The following is a 22,591-nucleotide window of genomic DNA, read 5'->3' as shown; positions in this document are numbered from 1 at the left end:
CCCAATTAAACATAATCTTTATCGTCTCAACGTGGAGCAATTATGCCACCATGCCTGAATACTATCCTATATTTTTACTGCTTTTTTTAGCTTTCTTTCCTAACTTATTCAAATTATAGTAACAGAAATTAGTGTCACATTTTATAAATGAAGAAGCTGAGTTAAAAAAACCTCACTTTCCATAATGAAGGGGCAGAAGGAGGCCTAGTCTAGGATGTGTATCCTTCACCTCTCTATTTTGTCTCAGTAAAAACTTACCTCGCCCAAATCCCCTCATTTTCTTTCTTTTTTTTTTTCTAGTCATATTTTGTTTTTTAGGTGCTTGTGTTAAATCTTTATAGGTGTAAACTCACTTGTTACAGCACATAGAATTATGTTCCCACTTAAGTCTCCTCTTTTATTTTTAAATTAAAAATTTTTTCCTTTTTTAAAAGTTGACATATAGCTGACTTCCCCCCATTTTCTAATCACCTCAGCTTTTGCTAAATGCTGCTGCTACTTCATGGCCACTCAATGAGTTCAGGTAGCTAGCTAGCTAACTGAGATACATTAGAAAATACGATAAAACAGACAAACAAACAAGTAAATAGATCATATTTTTTAAAAAAGAAATAGAATATATGCATCCTTCCTTAGAATTGCTGAATCAGGTGTAAGATAAATAAGAAATAATTAGAGAACATATGCGAGTATAAGAGAAGGTACACCGTAAGCTGAATAAACACAAAATCTGCTCAATCCATGTCCAGGTTAGGTTTGCTCTTTGGCTGTATCTTTCACCTAATATCTGTCGCCTTCTGTTCCAAGACTATGTGCTGTTATAATTGGAAAAAGACAATTATTAGTCTCCCATGACTCCAATTCAGGTTATTTCCTTGACAATTAAATGTTATGTACAGTTATCTGTTACTCTCTGAATAGATTTAAAATTCTTTTCCCAATGACCCTAACAGCTTTTAATTAGTAATCCAGAGAGACACTGAATAATTATTAAGGGAAACCATGTAGGTTTGACATTGTCTTTGTGTATATAAATGCTCAGGGTAAATAAAAGTAAAATGATTTTGTTACTTAGATAATCATTATACCTAATTTATGGTACCAAGGTGAATAAATGCTGCTGTGGAAGTTAATTGCTCATCCATTCAGGGTGTCTTACAGAGTTGGTTTTGTTTTTATTTTTCTTTGTTTAGATTTGATTAAGCAGGAGACTAAAGAACTTTGAAAACTGTCACTCTTGTCATTATTCTTGGACATTTTACTACCTGGATGAATCTATTGAACACCCTAGTCTCTCATTTCTTTGACTTCCTTGGCTTTAGTAATATTTTCCTCTAGTTTGCCTATGTCATCCACTTCCAAGGTCTTAGCCTTCACCTTGTCATCTGGAAAAATCGCAGCACCTCAATCTCAATGTCAAGTGTTCTTCTCTCTGATCATTAACTTCGGCTCATTTACCTAGTATATCAATTCATCAATTCCTTGACCACATTAAGACGTCTAATTAATTCACAGATCTTATCTTTTTTTTTTTGTACCCAGCCTAGATTCCATGATCCATCACCATAATCATTTACTTGCAAACATTTAACTACCTTAACCATTTTTTCCCTCCATTAACTAACTTGGCTAACTTCCAACTCTGGTTAAGTCCAAATATCTCCTTCTCTGTGTGTGATCCTATGACACTGAATTTTGTTAGACAAAAATCACATACCTTGTAGACTGGCCTCACTTTAAAGTTTTGCTCATGAATCCCAAATGCGGCTGCACATAGCACTGCCCAACAATCCTACTACTTTTTACTAATGAGTGTACTGTTCCCTTCGATCAAATTCTAGTGATAAGCTATTAACTCCTCAGGAAAAAAGTAGCATCCCATTTATACATGGGGAGGAGTTCACATGAGAAGAGATGGAAGTCATGCCAACTAAATAAGGCTGCTTTGTGTTGTAACATTTACAACGCACTTTCCATATCTCATAGAACATACTATGAACTGATTACTATGAATTGGATTATCTGGAAAAATTATCTTCACACCAGGAACAGCAGAAGATGTAACACCTTGGTATGTCAGAGATCAGTGCTTTATATCTTCTATCTATCTCTCTATCATCTATCTCTCTTACTACTTAACACATCTCACTTTCATAGCTTATTTTTTGTAAATGTTAGGATATAGGAGAACTTATAACTGCCTGTTCCCTTACCCTTTCTGTACACTTTGCTTCTAACAGCTCCACCTGAGACTTTCCCCAGTTGATTGTCCTTGGACTGCTAGAGCTGCTTTGCCCCAAGGTTCAAAGAGTCAGAAGTGCCTGGGAGTTTTCTCCCTCTTCACCCCTTGGTCTGATCCATAGGTAATGCCTGAGTGCAGGAAAATGCAAGACCAGCCCCTTGACTGAACTTGGAGCCCCTTCCAGATCAGGCTGAGGCCTTGACTTCACCTGAACTCACATGCTTTCTTTTTTATTATTATTGTTTTTTTGAGGTACGCGGGCCTCCCACTGTTGTGGCCTCTCCCGTTGCGGAGCACAGGCTCCGGACGCGCAGGCTCAGCGGCCATGGCTCACGGGCCTAGCCGCTCTGCGGCATGTGGGATCCTCTCGGACCGGGGCACGAACCCGTGTCCCCTGCATCGGCAGGTGGACTCTCAACCACTGCGCCACCAGGGAAGCCCCTCACGTGCTTTCTTGTCCTCTGTGGCTTTTCTGTTTTGTTCCCCCAAATCCCTTCCTATTTTCTTTCGGAAGCACTCCCTTCATGAATTGCTACCACTTGACTCCTCCTCTCAGAGTTTGCTTCTGGGGAACTGGATCTAAGGCAGCTATTATCTATGTTTCTTCATTCCTTCTCCAGCCCAGGCCAGGCATCATTGCCTTGAACCTGGACCACGACAGTCACGGGTCTTTCCACTGCTGATCTCCCTCCCTCCATTTCCACTTCCTCAAATCCTTCTACATATTACTAGTAGATTAACCGTCTTTAAATTCTGCTTTTATCATGTGTCTTCCTTGTTCAAAAACTTCAATAACTCTTCATTGCCGACACATCAAGGACTTTGAAATATACTTTAAAAGAGAATTGTACTTCTAATTCAAATAGAAACTAGATAAAGCTTCAAGCTGCTTCTTGAAATACTAGGCCTATAGGTTAAAATTCAGTTTTTTCCTCCTGACTTTCAGCCACTCAACAGTCTGGCCCTACCTTCTTTATTCATCCTCATCTTCAGGACTCCTCAGGATGAACTCTATCCAGACCAAATGCCCTTCGTTTTTCCTCCAACTAAGCTAAGTCTACCCATTTGGTAAGATTCAATTCAAGTTTCGCTTTCTCTGCAGCTGTGTCCACCTAGTTGCCAAGAGTCCATACTGATCTTCCCCTTCTTCAAACTGTGAAGCAAACTTGTCTGTGCTGCTCCTGTGAGCCCTGCGTTCTTCTCAACTTTTGATGCGTGCTTTATCTCCCAACTCCGTTATAAGTTAGGAAGGGGCAAGCAGGGGTAAAGAGTATGGACTACATCATAGCTTCTGGTATTCTCTTATCCTCTACCACTGTTTTGCTTTGCTCACAGTTGACCCTCATACATTCTTACTAGATGACTATAACATTTCACATAGGCAAGTAGAAAACTGAGATAGTAGGGAAATAATGATAAACAGAAAAAGAGAGATATAAAGAAGTGTGGGAAATTAGAAGAGTGGGCAGTGGGAACTCACATCTCAGGAAAACGACATTCAGTGTAGGTCTCCGGCTGACACAGGGGTTTCTATTTCCTTAGGAACCAGATAGAAAAAGGTCAGCTGTGTCTTCCCCAGAAAAGGGTGCCATTTATTAATTTTCATCACGGGAGAATGCTCAAGTCACAAGACATATGTAATGCTTTGCTGAGTACCGGTGAGACCCACTTTAGTAGAAATAGTTTCAGTCCCAGCTTAGTTTATAATTTAAGGCAGGTGAAACAGATTTGTACTAGCATAATGGGTATACATGCATCTACAACCGAGTCAAATAAGTGTGAGAATTAAATAATGAGATAAAAAGTGATGAACACACATGGTGAGGAAACAGGGGAAGAGAGAATCACAAGCACATTTATCGTCTCACTTGTAAGGCCCTCATGGAGGAAGGAGGATCCAGATTTCTGAACGAGCTACCCAGGTAAAGAACAGACAGCAGACTATGATAGTAGAATGGGAGGAAGCAAAGCAGGCTTGAGCCTGGAAAATCTGTCAAGGATGATCATTAAAGACATTTAAAGCATTCCAGAATTTGCGGAAAGATAAACAATCAATAATCACCATATTTGACTTGAAGTGGCCAATTGCATTGGAATGGTACAAGACCCAGAGGGTGGAGTTAAGAAGAGAGCTGGTGAGGAATAGTAAAGATGGAAAGGTTCTAGGCATTTTTGCTAAATGCAAAAAAGTAGGCAGAGATGGCAGCTAAAAGGAGAATGGGTTAAATGTGGGCTTTCTTTAAGAGAGAATGGGTAGAGCAGCTTGTGGCATCAGTAAAAGAGTAGATGAAGAAAGTAACAGTAGATTCTTATAAAGGGGGGATAAACCACAGTAGAAAGAAAAGTTACTTTTCAGAGACAACTGTAAGGTACACATTTAGCTCCTGGGGAGATGCAGTTTGAACTTCTTGATTAAGCAGCTGTAATTACAATCTAAATCCAAAGAGAAGTAAGAGCTTATTGACATTATAGCATAAACCAGGCACACAACCGGCTGAGGATTCTGTTACATGAACAAGGGGTTTGTAACACTTAGAACTTTCCACTTAAACATAAAATTTGCAATCATGTTTCAGATAAGCCCCAAACTAATACTCCCTTACCCCTTTTCCAGGGAATACTAACTTTCTCAGTTGCTAGGTATGATTTTTTAAAAAGAGTCCATGATCAAATAATCTTGGAAAGCAATTGTTAATACCAAGTATAACAGTTTCTCTGTCTCTGTCTGTCTGCCTCCCTCTGCTATTTATATTAAGTAAAAAAATGCCACAAATTTCAAATGGAGCAAAAGAGCAAGGCTTTCTCTCACTCCTGCATTGCTCTACTCTGACTCATAAGTGGATTCTTTTGAAAGTGCTCCCAGAATCTTTAATATGAAAACATGCGTTGTGAATCATGAATTGGAAGACCTGATGTATTTTATTTTTATTTAAGAGAATACTTTTTTGTAAGGAACATATTCAACACCTCAAACAACATAGCTTGGAAAACATTGCTTTATTCTAATATTGAGCTATCTACTCGTAAAGATCAATTAATTGTTCTGCTTTATTCACCCTTTTTATATTTATGTCACACTGTCATGCATTGCAATTATCCAAATACAAGACTTTGCTTCATTTCTAAGTTGGAAGATTTTCAGGATTAGGGACAAAGTATTACAGTCTGTTATTTATATTGCTATCACATCTAGCATAATACTTGACCAATAAGATACTTCATAAACATCTGCTAAATTAAAATGAATTAATTATCCAAATGGCTTTTTCTCTTTTGAGGGTAGAAAAGAACAAGGAGGAAAGCGAGTGTGAGGAATATGGAAGGAATGATGCTGTTAGAAATCACAAAAATCACTAATTTTTTCTCGTAAAACTTAGTCACAACAGAATGACAAGGGAGTTTTAAAAAAAAAGAGAAGTGCTTAAAATAGCTATTAAGTATACTGAGTCAAAGAATCATGAAGGAATGGAATTATTTCCTCATTTAGAATTATACGATTACCTTGTATTCTTCAGTTAGATTTATAACACCAGCGCCTAAATTTTAATGCCCCAAATGAGCTAAGTTTCTGGGTTTTCATTGAACAACTAACATTATCCAATCAATAGCTTCTTTATGGGTGTAATGACAGGGAAGCACAGTAAAGCTTTTTGTGTTTCTGTAGGATACACAGTTGCTTAATCTGATAAGAGCTCAGACTTTGCATCTGGTCATTTTATGTTTTCTTTTACCAAAGTAAGGTGCAAAAGCCCTGCCCTACAGCATGCTTCTACTGCAATTAAGTGAGAGTATGAGTGTGGTGGTAATACAGGCTGCAATCCAAATCAACTGTCAACACAAACCATTCAAGGCTGTGTTAGCTGAAACCTGGCTTAACCTTTGTCACTATGGACAGGGATGAACAGGACTGGTTCATAGGTAGATGAAATGATTCCTCAGAAACACAAATAAAGTCGGTAAATTAAAGATGTAGGTCCTGGGCTTCCCTGGTGGCACAGTGGTTAAGAATCCACCTGCCAGTGCAGGGGACATGGGTTTGAGCCCTGGTCCGGGAAGATCCCACATGCCGCGGAGCAACTAAGCCCGTGCACCACAACTACTGAAGCCCGCGCGCCTAGAGCCCTTGCTCCAAAACAAGAGAAGCCACAGCAATAAGAAGCCCACGCACCGCAATGAAGAGTAGCCCCCGCTCACCACAACTACAGAAAGCCCCTGCGCAGTAACGGAGACCCAATGCAATGAAAAATAAATAAATAAAATAAATAAATTTATTAGAAAAAAAAAGATGTACGTCCTAAGAAAAGGATGTCTTTAGCTGGTCTCTTGCTTGATGGAAGATGCTGCAATGAAATTGACCCATGCTCAAAAATGTAAGGCTAGAAGATGTTAAAATGGGGAAGACAATGGGAGAAATCAGGACCAGCGGTGAATGGGGCTAGATGTGTTGAACACCTGCAAAGAAAAGCCTGAAACACAATGTAAAGGGGAATCTGGGGTGTCCCCCACAAACAAGTCCCTTCTAGCTCAATGACTTCACGAAGCAGAGTGAGAGATGGTGGTCAGTACAATAATGATTTTTAACACAAGGGGAAATTAAAAATTCCAGAAATTACATTTTTCCAACATAAATGACTTGCCTCCTATGTGCTAGGCAATGCAGGAAGCTCTGAACTGTATTCCATAAATGAAAGGATTAAGGCACAAGGCTGTCACCGTGGAATTCACATTCCACCAGGAGAGGCGCACTCACGAAACAAAAAGCGAGGTCACGGGGTGATGAGAGCAGCGGACGAGGGGTGTGTAAATGCTGTGGGAATATGGAGGGGAAGGGATTTTTCTTGGGCAGGGTGGGGGGAATAACCACAGAAAAGGACAGAGAAAGTGATGCTTGAACTGAGTCTCAGAAGTTTGCCTCGCACATGGGGCCTGGGGAGGAGAAGGGCCTTCCGGGGAGAGAGAATCACGAGAGCATAGAGCAACGTGTTCAGGGAAGGCCAGGATAGGAGTGGCTACAGGGCAAGAAGGGAAGGAGGCAGGAGACAGTGGAATGACAGCCACTAGGTGACGAACGTCTTATAAGTCACTGGAGAGCTTGGGTATTATTCCACAGGCAAGGATAGGAGATTTTTATTCAGGGAAATTCCATGATCCAGACTCTATATGGGAAAAATAACTCAGATGAGTGATGAATGGAGGTAGAGGACAACGGAGACCAGGACGCTAGTGAGCAAGAAGATTCACCCCATTCACAACATCACTTTCAGAAACGACAGCCTGACTGACAAGGATATGGCTGCACAGCTCAGACAGGTTTCTTCTCAGACCTCCAAACAGTGAATAGTTTAGGCTATTAGCCTAACCTATTAGGAGCCTCATAGTTTAGGCTCCTAGGGAAATGGCCATAAAATGTGTCATAAAAAGAAAGATAAATAATATTCCTAAAATTTAATTAATTTCCCTCTTTCATTTTGCCTGGTTTAATATTATGCTATACTCTTGATAGGAACAGTCTAGACATTGTTCCATTAGTATATTTCACTTTTATATCAAGCCTCATAATTTACTGCTTTTATTTAGGGTAATGTACTTGTATATGGCATATTTATATCATTCTCACTTACTATTAAAAGCAATGTTATGTTTAGGTGTTGAGGATCAATATGTTTATACCATCATATCTTTTATGGCAAGCTCAGAATGTTTCAGGTTTGTTTTTATAGGTGGTTTTTTACAAAACAATTTTATAGCCTTTACTCTGTCTTGGGTAAAAAACTGGTTTGCAAAAGTTCCTTGACTATGTTTGCAAAAAGTGTTAATGGGACTACACAGAAACATGGGAGAAACTTTGAGTAACTATTTAGGGTGAATGTTTTTGTCACTTGCATTGCATTTTCCTAATGTATACTAATTGTCATATGGAAACTTTAATGAAAGTTTTAAAATTTATTTTCCTTCCTTCCTTCCTTCCCCCTTCCTTTCTTCCTCCCTTCCTCCCTTCCTTTTTTTTTGCTGTGGAGGTGAAAATTACTTCCAGAAACATTCCATATCTTTGATACTCCTTTCCAATAATTGCAATTACTAAATGAAAAATCTGTGACTGCAGAAAGTAGGCCATAATACTTGATCTTTACCTTTTGTATCAAGTGAATAATTGTAATTAATATCGATATAACAAACAAGAACTCATGAGGTATAATTAGAATGTAAATTTTTTTTTTGGCCCATGATCCCTTTAAAACTTATTTAGGGTGAAATTCTTCTACTCTCACTGGATGGAAAGATAAATGTCGTATGACTTTTATTATTTTTAGTTTTAAAATGTCTGTTTAAAAAAAGCTCTATATTTTAATTTAGGTTGTACCACATGAAAGTGCTGTATTTGTAGGTCAAAAAAGGATCAAATAGCAACAATTTCATATGGTTCAACCTAAACTAAAACAAAATCAATAAGACAAAATATCAAAGTTGATTTATAGTTAAATCTCTCCTCCCCCTACTAAAGCTTATGGGAGGTGAGAAGCCTGTAGTTGAGGAAAGGGCATGACGGGCTGTTTCTTTGTTTCTCTGCCCCTCTTCTCTCAGATTGCTGACTATAATATCTGACATCTCCACCGATGGAGGGAGGGAAGATAAATACAGGGTACAGAAATTTGTACTTGACTGGTGCTGTCCTAAGATGGAGTAGGTGCTAACAGGTGTTATCTTTCTGGTGGGCTCTTTGGAGATCTCCCTTCACCTGCATCCTTGCCTGAGTGAATGCATCTCACTACTGTGGTCCCTAGGAATCAGGGATAGCTTCGGCTGTTCTGTGCAGAGGCCTCCGCTTACTTCCAGGAGATTCTATGGACAGGAACTAACTTGATTCCATAATGATCCATGGGAAACACATTCTTTGTACCGACAACTCTGGGTGTGAGGCCAATCCCACTGCCTTAACTCGCCCGTCAGCAGCCAGACAGCTATCTTGCCCTTTAGATATTTCAGGCAGGAGTCAGACACTCATCAATTGCATGTCCCAACTTTCATAGACACACACCAATCTCACTGTATGATCTCACTGAAGCTTTTCTCACTAGGCTCTTTCTACAGAGAAATCCACTTCACAAATCCGTCAACTTCATTCTTAATGCTTTTATATCCTTGATATGGGTGAGGAGTTTAAAGAGTCCTGTATCTAGCTCGTAACTTTCCATCTTTGTATCTTCTTCTGGGTAGTATCTCTTGAAATTCATTTTTATATTTAAGTAGGGGAAGGAAAAATTCCAGAAGTTAATTCTGCCAATCTTAGGGCAGGATTGGGTGCCTCAATTGAAAATAAACAAAAACAAAAGACAAAAAAAACCCTTATTTAAACTATGTTATCAATAAATCAGGAAAAAAAATGATTGTTAAAATAAATTGTCTGTGTTTTTTGAGAGAATTACTGTAAGACCACATGAAAGAAAAGCATACATTTTAGTATGCATTTCTTTGAAGTGAAAGTATCTTTCCAAATTTCTATGAAGGAATTTCTTGTCTGACTCCACTGAAGGAAGGTCAAATTTAAAGGGTATTTAAATGTGTTGTACATAAAACACTATTAAATACAGTTTAGCAAAAGTGATGGCTTAGTAAATGTCCTTCTCAATCCTTTTTGTTTAGAGAGTTACTTATGAAACTAGTCATTAATACAACTTAAACCAACATAGAAAAAGATTAGAAATTACTAAAGTATAAACCCTAAAGCCTAATATATAAATAATATACTTAAAAGAATACTAAAATGCCAGTTATAGAAAAAATCTCATTAAATGTTCACCTATCAGAGAAAAATACAAAAATACATTCATTATGATACACACATTTATTCAACAGGTGCTCATTAAAGGGCCACTATGTCACAGCAAAGCACTGGGCTGGCCACTGACAAGGATAAAAAGAGATATAAAGGCTTCAGTCTTGAGGTCCCTGTAATCTGGATGGTGCAGCAAAGCACAGACACACACACCACACACATCAATTTAATAATGCATTTAATCCACTGTTCCTCAAATTTAACCTATTTAAGAATCATGTGGGTTGCTTACCTAAAATGCAGGCTCTGTAGCCCCACCCTCAGAGATTCTGATTCTTAAAGTCTGGGGTACAGTCCAAGTACCTCTGGGATTCAGAAGGAGGAATTCCACGAGCCACATCTGGAGAAACACTGCTTTTTACAGAGGCTCCATGAAGGCAGTGGCTGCATCTGTCTATTCTCCACAATTACCCAAGCCCTCACACAGAGCCTGGTACATAGTAAATCCTCAGGAAAAACAAGTGAATAAATGAATGAGTGAGTCTGGCTAAGCTCCATAATGAATGACACAAGCAAAATGTGACATAAAAACTCAGCAATTTAAGCAGCTCCTCTGCAGATGCTACAAATGACTCAGTGCACAGGGCTGCATTCTGAAATCTTCCTCTTTGAGGAATGGGGTCATGGAACCAAGGAAATGTGACCTGAGTCTTCTCAGAGTAAGTTTGTGTCCCTCTCATTCACTGGCAGCATCTAGACCCCAGGGATTGTCCCCATTCCTCTGAATAGAGCCACTGTTTCCTCCCAGAAAGACATAAAACTCCACGAAGCCCACTCTGGAAGGCTGGAATTCCACTGGTGCTGGACAGAATAGCTCCTCTATTGGGACTCTCACTACTGAAATGTAAAATTAATTATAGTTCTCATAGATGGAAACATCAAAACTGCAGCAGAATGGGTTGAGTATATAAGCAATTGATTGTTAGCTATTTCTTTACAAAACTGAGCCACGGGCACAGATCTTCACTGAAGCAGTGATTATTCCTCTAAAACAGCCTTGTAGGTTTGCTTCCTGAAGCTGTGGAGAAACTTCAAACATGTCACAGCTGCACTAATTTCCACAAATAGCTACAAAAACATTAATTTTTATAGTGTAATAGATAAATTTAAAAGTAAAATCAAATATTCAGATGACTAAAAAAGAATACACATTTTAAAATATTCCAAGACTGTCATTAGCTTTGGAAAGAAAGGATTGGATAAGAAGGTAAAATGGGGTGGATAAAACAGGTGGAAGGGAGGAAAATTCATTGTGGGGAACGTGTTGAGAGAGGGGAGACCTGTGATCAGCAGTTTGAATTTAGGTATGTCAGGGCAGGCAACAGAGCACCAAGAGTCCTGGCCTGCTTCCAACCAGGGGGCTGGCCGAGGAGGCACAGGGACAAAGGACTAGAGACCACTGTTTAGGGACATCAGATGGCACCTGCTCTGAAACTTCTCTAGTAGCAGAGGTCTCAGAAAGGAAAGACAGCTGCACTGCAGTTGGAGAGCTGTGTGTTCAAATCTGCCATCAACAAGCAAGAGACACTGCACAAGTCACTTAGCTTCTCAGGTCCCCTCCATCAATTGAGATTTGGGGCTAAATGACCTCTAAGACCCCTTCCAGCTATAATTTTATGGCTCTAGAAATCTTATTGACCAAGGAGAGAAAGGATAAGGGAAGAGAGGAAAGGAAGAAGGGAGAGAAGTTCTCAGAAGGGAAAAAAAGGGGTCCATGTGGAACACGTATTGTACAAAAAGGAGGAGCAGGTCACCATTCTGAGTGGTCTTCTAAAGGATGCAGGCCACCTGATGCCCTGTGGCAAGAAGGAGGATAATATCCTCTCCAAACTTCCAGCAATCCACTTGGGAAGATGACTGCAGATAAGAAGCTTGCATCGAGGAAAACTGACATTTTGTGATATGATTATAAGAAAAGTACAATTTCCTATAATAATTTTACTCTGATTTCAAGAAGTTCCCTGTTGTCCACTAGGATATACACAGCATTACCCCTCACCTAGCTCTCTAAAGAGACCCATTCAATCTTGGAATACAGCCATATGACATTTCACCTTGAAGTTTGAGTTCTAATTTGCAATTTTCAACTACCATCCTTTTGGGAAAATGTATGATATATATATATATATATATATATATATATTATAAAATATATATGTTTTAAATATGTGTTATATAAATATATATTATAAAATAAAATTATGTTATATAGTTAAAATAAACATAAAGGTATAAAAATATATATACACACAGATACAAAAATATAAATATACAGATACATGTATGTATATGTACATATGCATGAATGTAATATATGTATATAGATGTGTGTGTCTATTTATATCCCAATTTTTTAATTTTTATTTTTATTTTTTTTGCGGTACACAGGCCTCTCACTGTTGTGGCCTCTCCCGTTGCGGTGCACAGGCTCCGGACGCGCAGGCTCAGCGGCCATGGCTCACGGGCCCAGCCGCTCCGCGGCATGTGGGATCGTCCCAGACCGGGGCACGAACCCGTGTCCCCTGCATCGGCAGGCGGACTCTCAACCACTGCGCCACCAGGGAAGCCCATATATCCCAATTTTAATGCAGGTGTGACAAATATTAATGCAGTCATACAACTTTTTCAGTGTCCCAGAAATTTTTCCAAGAGTAGAGCTCTCAGAGAAAAAGAAAAGAACACTGGACTGCGTGTGCAGCCCAGTCGTCTCCTGTGCTCTCCTGAGGTCCCCAGACTCTGCAACAGCCATTTTTGACTCTGATTCTAGTGTTAATTCCTACCCTCAAGGCACTAGCCTCACTTTGACATTTAATTTTCCTATTATCCATTGTGTCTTATCCATATTTTAAGCCATGTGGCCATATAATATTAATGAACGTTAGACTGATTAAACCCAAACTCACTGTCTAAAGTGAAAGAGCCATGTGAGAAGTTCCACTTTATTTAGTGGCAATAAAGGGGGATGTGTTTAGAAACAGAGACTCACGGGGAGAAAAACACCCAATTATTCAACTTACTGCAGCTAAAGCCTGGAGCATTTGCTTTTTACTTAAGAAAAGAAATTATTAAATATAGGGGAAAATAGACTTACAGCAGTATCCTGTGGCCAATTCCTAATTTATCTGTACAACAGGAGAAAAGACACTATGATGGCATATCAGAATAGTTTCTACAAATTCTGAAACCCTGCTCTGATATTACCAAAGGTGGCTATGCTTATTTCATAATTAAGAATTAAATTATGATTTTATAGATATCTATAGGGGATATTTTCTCAGAGCATTGAAAATGCAGCTTTCATAATACTTTCTGCTTAGAAAATAAACAGCCTGCCAGTAACGTGCAGGAATAAGAACAGGGATATGGAATACAAAGCTCATCCTAAATTTTAGCTTTATCGATTAATTTATTTTCAGAAGAATTTGTCATTAAAACTCCATGCATTTGTATCTTTAGGACAACAGAAATCAAAACATGAAGCCTTACCTGTGTCTGTTTAGGACCAATATCCATTCTTTCAAGAAGGTCATTTAAAAAAGCTGTAACACTTTCCCAGGGGTAAATACTGTTGGAACCATCCAGTACTATGACTATGTCCAGCTGAGTGCTGCATTCTGCAAGAAAAAGATTCAATCGTGCAAATTTGGTGTCTATCTTTAGAGGTATATGAAATGTTTTCGCAGCTAAAAGGGACTCATTTTAAAAGATGAACTGATATCCTACAAAGTGGACACATTACTTTTAAAATCAGAAAAAAGAGTTTTTTAAATCAGAAGAAGAGTGATAAGAAATACTCTTTGCATTTAGTAACAATTGGTTTGGGATTCACATCAAGTGAAACCCATACCTACTTAATTTTAATTAACACTGTCTGAGTTATCTTTGGAAATTTTCTCAATATGAATTCTCTATACAGTTCTCATTCTGTGTATATTTCAAATGAGGTTACTTTTCTCAAAGAAACTCACCCTTTAAATAAAAACAATGTGACAGCTTTAGCTCTGATGTTTAGACATGACTCTGTAAAGGTTATTTACACTAATATCAATTCCAAAATAGCAGTGAGGTTTGGTTATATATTGGCAAAGCAAACATTTACCTAAATTGGTAATGCTGGTAGCCGAGAAAATACTTCAAGCTTTTTGGTATGCTCCCGTGTATATATATGTCTCATTCATTGCTTACTCTTTTCAAACACTGCACAAACATTGCATAAAATCTGTACCTTGTACAGGGGCAATGGAGTTCACGACTTGAAATGTGGGGCTGACATCAGAACAGATTCCCGTTGTGTAATGCAAATGTCCACATCTATAGGCATATAAGGGCCCGCATGCCTTTTAAAAAATTAAAGTCATAAGATTAAAAATTATATAACAGATTTTATAAAGATTTGTAATATAATTCTTGGTTCATTAACTATCTTGACTCTTCCTTTTCTTACCAGAAACCCTCCATTTGGGTTGGTGACTAAAGTTGATCCAAATGTCATATTCTCCTTTACTTCTGTGACATTGGGAATTGATGTATTAGCTAAAAATAGAAGAAACGTTTATGATGGTGGAAAACAAAGTAAAATTAAGTGTCTTCTCATTAAAGCATTCTGGCTTTTGTCTCAGAAACTTTGTCTGGATCACTGTCTCACATACTTTTGCTGAACTGTAAACTATCAGGGCAATGAGAACATGGGATAGCTTTTCACATATTTTTGCTAATTGAAATAAATAAAATATTTAGTCTCATAATATTGTAGATGCAAAGTAAACTTATACAATCATCCAACATGTTACATCTACATGTTATATATGACCAATGATGAAACATGATTTCTGGCAGGAAGAAGAAAAATGGGTAGAAGGCCAGAAAAGAAAACTCAAACACAAGATTTTGACCATTAGTTTCACCATCACAGGGACATCAGGAGGGTTACAAAGAAAACTGGAGCAAGATTAGAGCAGTGGTCAGGAAGTTTGGGTAAAGACACAATGAAGGGACTACATCTGACAGAACAAATAAGAATGTTGAGCCCTAAAGCATGCCAACCTGGCAAAAAGAAGTTCCACTCACTCACAATAAAAAAGAAGAAGAAAAAAAAGATTGGACAGGAAAGGCAAAAGCTTCTAAACCCTGCTTAGCAGAGCGCTAAAATAATTCAAAGCGGCAAAACTCAAGTTCAAGAAAGATTTGTCTCACTGTTCATGCCTAGAAGTTTTTCTTACCTTAAGATTACATGTAGATTTAATGGAATGGAAGCAGAGATTCCTGAAAGGTCACAATCACCTCCTAATCTGAGCATTGGTCTTTGTCCCAGAATCCAGTCTGGTTTGCTTTAAAAGCATCTGGAACTGGTCTTGAATAATCTAGATTAGAATTTTTTATACTACCGTTGACACAGGATGAGCATTCCTGGGACATGAGAGACTACAGCAGAAACTTCCGTACTGTTCTCGGTGTAGCCAACATCTTCACACTAATGTAAAAACTCTATTCCAGTAATGGAGGAGTTGCTCTTATCGGAACAACTCTTCTGCAAATAACAACTATAAGCTCTAGGAAAAGGGAAAAAAAATGTATGAAACAACCGTCTGAAGGCACTGGAAAGCAACCAAGAGCAGGCAGAAACTGGAAGGGAGTCTATGCTTGTAAGAAGAGATTAGAACTGGATGAGTTTCCTGTTTTTGTGTTTGTTTGTTTTCCCCTAAGGGAAGGCCTGAGTCAGTGGCTAAACCTCAGATAGACCTCACAGTCTTCCTGTCTAGAAGAAACAGAGGACAGAGAATGGGGCAATGACAGCAGTGCCAAGTGAAGGGGGGGTATCTTGGAAAGTAGAGCCACAAAAGGAGAGTTTGAGTATATACAGATATTCTTTCCAAACATCTGAATGACCTGAACTGTATATGTGCGGGGTAAACTTCACACAGCCCAGCTAAAAAATTAGAAGAATTGAATAGAGATTTTAACTGCTTCCCGCTGTTGTTTGGAAACTGAGTTCAGCCAAGTAAATTGCCTGCTAAAACTAAAAGTTAAGACTTTTCAAAGGCACATAACAGATCTAGAATCTCCACACTTAAAACTCAAGAGTTTAATCCAGGATACAATAAAAAATTAATAAACATAAGAAGAAACAGGAAAATATGACCTAACCTCAAGAGAAAGGTAATAAATGGAAAGCGATGTTGAGATATTACAGATGTTGGAATTATCAGGCAAGACATATTAAAGTAGCTATGCTCTTGAATGTAAAGAAAAAAATGCTCATAATAAACAAGTAGGAAATTGAAAAAAAGGAGAACTGAAAAATACAATATCTTAAATAAACCTGAAGAGGATGAGTCATTTCCATGGTACTTAATATTGCACAGAACACTGACAGGTTTCCAATTCCTGGATAGTTCTAGTAGGAATTTTCTAGTCATGTTCTAACTATGCTGATACTTCTATCAAAGACATACATTTCAATATAAATTTACCTTTTGCAATTCTCTTTTTAAAATTTAAATTTCTATTTCTCATGTTATTTTCTTTAAAAAAAAACAAACACTAAGTTAAATTTTGGGGAGGAAATGTGATGGATAGGTTTATTTAGAAGAGTTCTTTTTATGTTACCACTGGTTTTACAAAGGATTCTGAACAATGGAGGTGGTTACAAGTTACAAAACTAGTAAGACCTTCTATATCTATAGATATTCTATGATGAATTTCTAAAGCAAATGAAGGGCAGAAGGCATCAAAATCCCATTTTATGTAAATCTGAATAATAAAAATGGAAGAATGTTTATAGATTCCTTCTAATCTTTTCCTGAGTTGGTTGAAATTCACTTTCAGTGAGAATGCTGGGCATAATTTAGGATCAGACTTTTTTTTTTTTTTTTTGCGGTACGCGAGCCTCTCGCTGCCGTGGCCTCTCCCGTTGCGGAGCACAGGCTCCGGACGCGCAGGCTCAGCGGCCATGGCTCACGGGCCCAGCTGCTCCGCGTCATGTGGGATCTTCCCGGACCGGGCACGAACCCGTGTCCCCTGCGCCGGCAGGCGGACTCTCAACCACTGCGCTACCAGGGAAGCCCCAGACTTTAATATTTTGACTTTACATACCTGGAAGATCCAACTTTATGCAAGGTAATGATTCACCTCTCCCAACTGGACACTTATAGACATCTCCAGTTCTGTTCTTGGGTTGTCCAACTAAAGGAGAACCAACAAGCACCCTGGAAATTAAATAACTCAATTAACATTTTTGAATAATGAGAAACATTTTATTTTTGTTACTGTATGACTAGTTCTAAGACTATTGACAGTAGTTCCCATAGACATAATTAGATAGCCATCCTCAGTTAGTAACTTAATGTTATCTAAAATAAGCAGAGTGTCTTCTTCAAATTGCAGATTGATTTAAATTAAAAAACAGTAAAATATATAGGAGAGAAACTTGAGAATATTTTATTTTCTTGTATTATATGTTACTTTAACACATTTTTTTTTATTTGGGGGCTGAAATCATAATTATTGTTTAAGCCTGCTGCTGTGTTAATTTACAAAACACACATGGAAGTATAAATGACTTTTTCCCACGAGGAATTGATAATGTCATAGAGAGGTCAGGAAATATAAACATTATATCATAAGGTTTAATATTAGTATATACTAGTTTGTAGGCACTTAAAATAAGGATAGTTATGAGACTTAGGTTTAAAATCACTTATTGTTTTTTTTAGACAGAAGTATGAAATCACTCTAATAATAATTAATGGAAAAAATGTAATCATGATTTATTTTAGTCCTAGCAAGCCATTTAACAAGGTTTCCTATGATATCTTCAGGAACAGGATGGGTGAATGTGGTTGAATGTTAAGGTACTTGTTGGGATCCACAGCTGCTGATTCATTGCTGGCTAAACAGCTATATCCAAACACACTGATTACTAATATGTATAAAATGGATAACTAATAAGAACATGCTGTATAGAAAAATAAATTAAATTAAATTAAAAAAAAAAACAAAGACACATTACTAGCAACCAAAGGACTCTAATTATATACCATAAGACTGCACTTGGGATTGACTTAGCCTATATCTTTGTTAATGACTTAAGTGAAGACACAGAAAGCATAAAGGTACTCATCAAGTAAACCAAAATACCAATTTGGGCATTCAGAAGTGTCAACATTCTGGAACAAGAAACTTGAACTAGTAAAGTTTAATAAGAACCTATGTAAATAACTGAACTTAACTGTGTACTATTATCTACATCAGTACAGAATGTGGGAAACCTGACTTAATAGAAGTTCGTGTGAAAAAGTCATGGAGGATTTAGTTGACAGCAAGAAAACATGAGCTAACAGTGTATTTTAGTGCCAAAAATGGTAATGGTAATGTGACCTTAGGCATCATTGCTAGAAATAGATGCCCTGGTCAAGGAAAGTGATAGCCCCTCTGTGCTCTGTACTGTCGGGCCATGTCTGGAATCTCCAAATTAAGAGGGACATAGGCACAATGGAATGTATTTAGGAGACTGTGACTCAGATAGTTAAGATTCTGGTAATTTTGTCACACCAGAGACGCTTGAGGGAAAGTTGAGCACGTCTAGCATGGAGAAAAAAATGTCTGAAGGAGAGCTGAAAGGTTGTGAAGGAGTGCAGGTGGATTGGGCATTCCTTTTAAAAATTTTCAAAATTTGAAAGTTTGTCATATTGAAAAGGGATGGGATTTATTCTGTGTAAGTACTTTGGACAAAGCTAGTATTATGGAAATAAGTTTTACAACAATTGCAAATACTGAATTGTTGAACAGACTCCCTAAAACATAGTTGTGATATAATGCCTTTGCAAAGCCATTTCTGATATACATAAATAACCATAAAAATGTTCAAATCCCTTAACGCATAATTCTTCTGGGAATCTATCCTAAAAAAATGACCTAAATTAAAGGAAACAAGCTTAATGCATAAAGATATAATGCTTATAGTGGTATATATAATCATGAAAGTTTAAAAGAAGTGTGATCAACAGCAAGACTAATTAATTATTGTAGGTTCATTCCATAGAATATTGTGCAGTCATAAAAAAAATAGTTAATAAGACTGCATGGTAGGATAAAAAATTAGTTATGGCCTAATTTAAAGTAAAAACCTACCTAATTTGTTGAAAACCTATGACAATTTGAAGTGAAAGATACCAAATTATATTCAATGTACTTATTATAACAGCAATGATAAAAACAGCCAGCATTTATTGAATTTATACCATGTGCAGAACACTGTTTTAAGTGTTTTCCATGTCCTAAGTAATTTAATCCTCTCCATAAAATATAGCATGAACTTTGGTGCCAGACTTCTTGAGTTCAAATCATGGTTTTACCCTTTACTTAGCTGTATGGTTTAGGACAAGCCAGTTATCCTCTGTGCTTTAGTTCCTTCATCTGTAAAATGGAAATAATAAGAGTAGCTGCCTGACACGATCATCATGAACATTAAATGAGCTGATGTATATAGAATGCTTGGTACAGTATTTGGCTTATGACATGTGCTATCTAAGTGTAAGTGTTGGTTCTTTTTATTATTATATACATATTCTCAGATGATGGACAACTCTATCTATGTAGAACATAGATTAAAAGGGAGTACACCAAAAAACAAATTCTATTAAGGAAATTATGGTTAGGCTTTAAGGTTTTTTTCCCCAGTTTTTCAAAACCTTTTGTAATGTGATTGATTAAACAAGCTTTATAGTTAAAACAGTTTGGAGAAAAGTAGTGGATATGTTATGAAAGTATTTAAGTTGAGACTAGACAGATTGATTAATGTTTATTAAGAAAATCCTACATGCTCAGCATTAATGCCAGGCACTGGGAATATAAAATGGATAAAACACAATTTTTAAGGTTGCTTAAAACTTAGGGGAGAAGCAAAAATATAAATGTACTATTACCATATTGAATAGTTCTGAACTTGGTGCAGTTTCAGCAAAGTCTTAGAAGCAAGAAGGGATGCACATGGCTCTTTCGGTAAGTTCAAGTAACTCAGGGTAGCTGGAGTGGAACTTGAGTCTGGCAAGGTAAATAGGGTCCAGATCACATATGTTCTTACAGTGCACTTTAAGAACTTTGGATTTATTGTATGGAGGGGAGAGTTGGGAACTATTGAAGCTTTTAAAGAGGGATGTGGGACTTCCTGGTGGTCCAGTGGTAAAGAATCCACCTTCCAATGCAGGGGACACAGGTTCGATCCCTGGTTGGGGAACTAAGATCCTACATGCCGTGGGGCAACTAAGCCCGCGCACTGCAACTACTGAGCTTGTGCACCTAACTGGAGCCCACATGCCGCAAACTCCAGGCCTCCAAAGACCCTTCCAATTCTAAGAGTCCATCATCTGAATAGAACAAATTATAAGTGTATGGAGGAGTACTAATTAGCTGGAAAACATGAACCATTAACTGGGGAAAATCTAGAACAATCTATAAAAAAGTGAGTTCTGAACAGTATGTTAATAATAAAGTTATTAGGTTATAAGGCAGGAGAGAAGAGAGATCACAGATATCCCAGGCAAAAATGTGGAAACAGGAGCATGAGGGCTGAAAATGGAAGGTAATGAGGAAGTATGGGTGACTGGAACACAGCATAAAGCTTCTGTATAACCTGGAGTAGGAAGGTTGAGACTGGCAAGCAGTAGACTTTGAAGGAAAGGTTCTGGAATTTATATTTGAACTCTAGGCCAATAGAAACCTCTAGAGTATGACGATAATTGGAAATAACCTGATATAGCAACTGGAGCCATGGCCTATTGTATATTCTGGATAAGTAAAGCCTGGGGTGTGAGAACTCAGAAAACGGTAGAGTGTAGTAGGCTAGGACTGAGACAGGGAGTTTGAGAGTTGGGATCAGTGATAAAGAATGGGTAAGCAGGACACAGGACGTAGGATATAAAACAAATTTGTGTATTTCTGACATCAAACATGCAACTCTGGAATATATCCCACCCCTTAATCCTAAGAAAGCCTCACTTTTCCCAAACTGCATAAAAATGACAAGATCCTAGAAGAATATCAGCATAGAGTTTATGGAATTTTAGGAATCTTCAGTATTCTCAAGCCCCACTATCTTGCTCTATTTTTTCTCACAGCACTTATTACATTCTGACATATAACCTACCTGTTTATTAAGTTTATTATTTGTTTTTTGTTTGTCCATCCCCAATAGAATATAAACTCCACAACAGCAGGAATTTTCACCTATTCATTCACTCATATATCCTGAGTGACTATAACAGAGCCAGATATAAAAATCAGCATTCGATAAATATTTATTGAATGAATAAATTATGACTGCATCAAATGCTCTAAGAATCTGAATAAGGAATACCTGGTCATTCGTGTGACCAGCTAAGAGGTCCTAATTGTGAAGTCTTTTTTTTTTTCACTTTAGAGGCTGGATATTTTGGTTAAGCAGAATACCATATATGCCTTTGGGTGACACAGCAGGCATTTCCACAGGTCAAGGTTGTAGAGAATCCTTGCTGTTATAGGAGCAAACTGGCTGAAGGCATAAGGCTGGGGTTCCACATCCTGGCCCTGTCACACTCGCTGTGTTAAACCTTTGGCAATTCATTCTCTGAGTCTCAGTTTCCTGTCTAGAAAATGAGGATAACAGTCATATTCACTCAAACACACAGGGTCAAGGTGAAGACCCAAAGCACATTGTTTCATGAACGATGGATATTGTTACTTTAAACTTTAATGCAAGTTTGCTTTAACTCGTTAAATTTTATTTATATTAAATTTCTGCTTTTTATATGATATTATTGCAATGATTTGTATGCAGATTGAGGATTAAAGAATGTTCTGGGTCTCATTATTGATCACTAGAGAAACACCTGATGAACTCAAAGATCATCAAAGTGAGAGAAACACTTCTTCTCCATGAAAAAGCTCCAAATATAATAAAATTTAATAAACTGAGAAATGCTTCCTATTCATAATAGTTATTTTTGTCAATATGACTGCTATTATATTTATTTGAAGGGTAGCTGGCCTCTGACTGCTCTGTTTCATATTTATATGTTTTTCTTCTGTAAAAGATAGTTTCCTGGAGATTGTTGTCTCATATTTACATTATTTCTTTTCACCTAACTCTTTCCTGGTCTCCAAGCCAAAGTCTGTATCAGAGTGCCAAGTACCTCCTGCCAGGCATTAAAAAACAAAAAAACAACAGAGTAAGTGTTTGGTCATCTTAGAGAATGAAGTTATACAGTGGCCCCATGAGCTGTTGTGCTTTTCAGTCATGAAAGGTAGAGGGGTAGAAATGAGATGAACCAAAGAACTGACATTTGGCAAAGAGGAAATTTCAACTTCAAAAGATGTTATAAGCAATTTAAAATAAACTTTATATTAAAATATGTGAGAGAAAATTTGGTAAAACTTTTAAAAAGTCTTTTCACCCCAAGCTTGAATAGGCTTTATTTAAAACACACATACATTGGAAACAGGGCATCAGTCACTTGAGACCACTAGTAAACCTTACCTGG

At 37.6% G+C, this 22,591-nt stretch overlaps 1 protein-coding gene across 1 annotated transcript in view; it reads right to left on the bottom strand.

Moving 5' to 3' along the window:
• ITGA1 (integrin subunit alpha 1) overlaps positions 1-22,591 on the bottom strand; it is a 174,910-nt gene that overhangs the window by 81,444 nt on the left and 70,875 nt on the right. The window contains exons 3-6 of the mRNA XM_022597745.3: positions 17,169-17,281; positions 14,521-14,609; positions 14,302-14,413; positions 13,563-13,690 (exon numbers count right to left, since the gene is read on the bottom strand). Of these exons, the coding sequence (XP_022453453.1) occupies positions 13,563-13,690; positions 14,302-14,413; positions 14,521-14,609; positions 17,169-17,281 (442 nt within the window). The remainder of the gene's footprint in view (positions 1-13,562; positions 13,691-14,301; positions 14,414-14,520; positions 14,610-17,168; positions 17,282-22,591) is intronic.

This window comes from Delphinapterus leucas, chromosome 3 (genome assembly GCF_059928025.1).
Source record: "Delphinapterus leucas isolate spDelLeu-1000000601 "Yukka" chromosome 3, BTC_Dleu_Yukka2, whole genome shotgun sequence".
In the NCBI taxonomy this organism is placed as follows: Eukaryota; Metazoa; Chordata; class Mammalia; order Artiodactyla; family Monodontidae; genus Delphinapterus; species Delphinapterus leucas.
The sequence above is the reverse complement of the archived record's forward strand: the minus strand, read 5'-3'. Positions and strand labels throughout refer to the sequence as shown.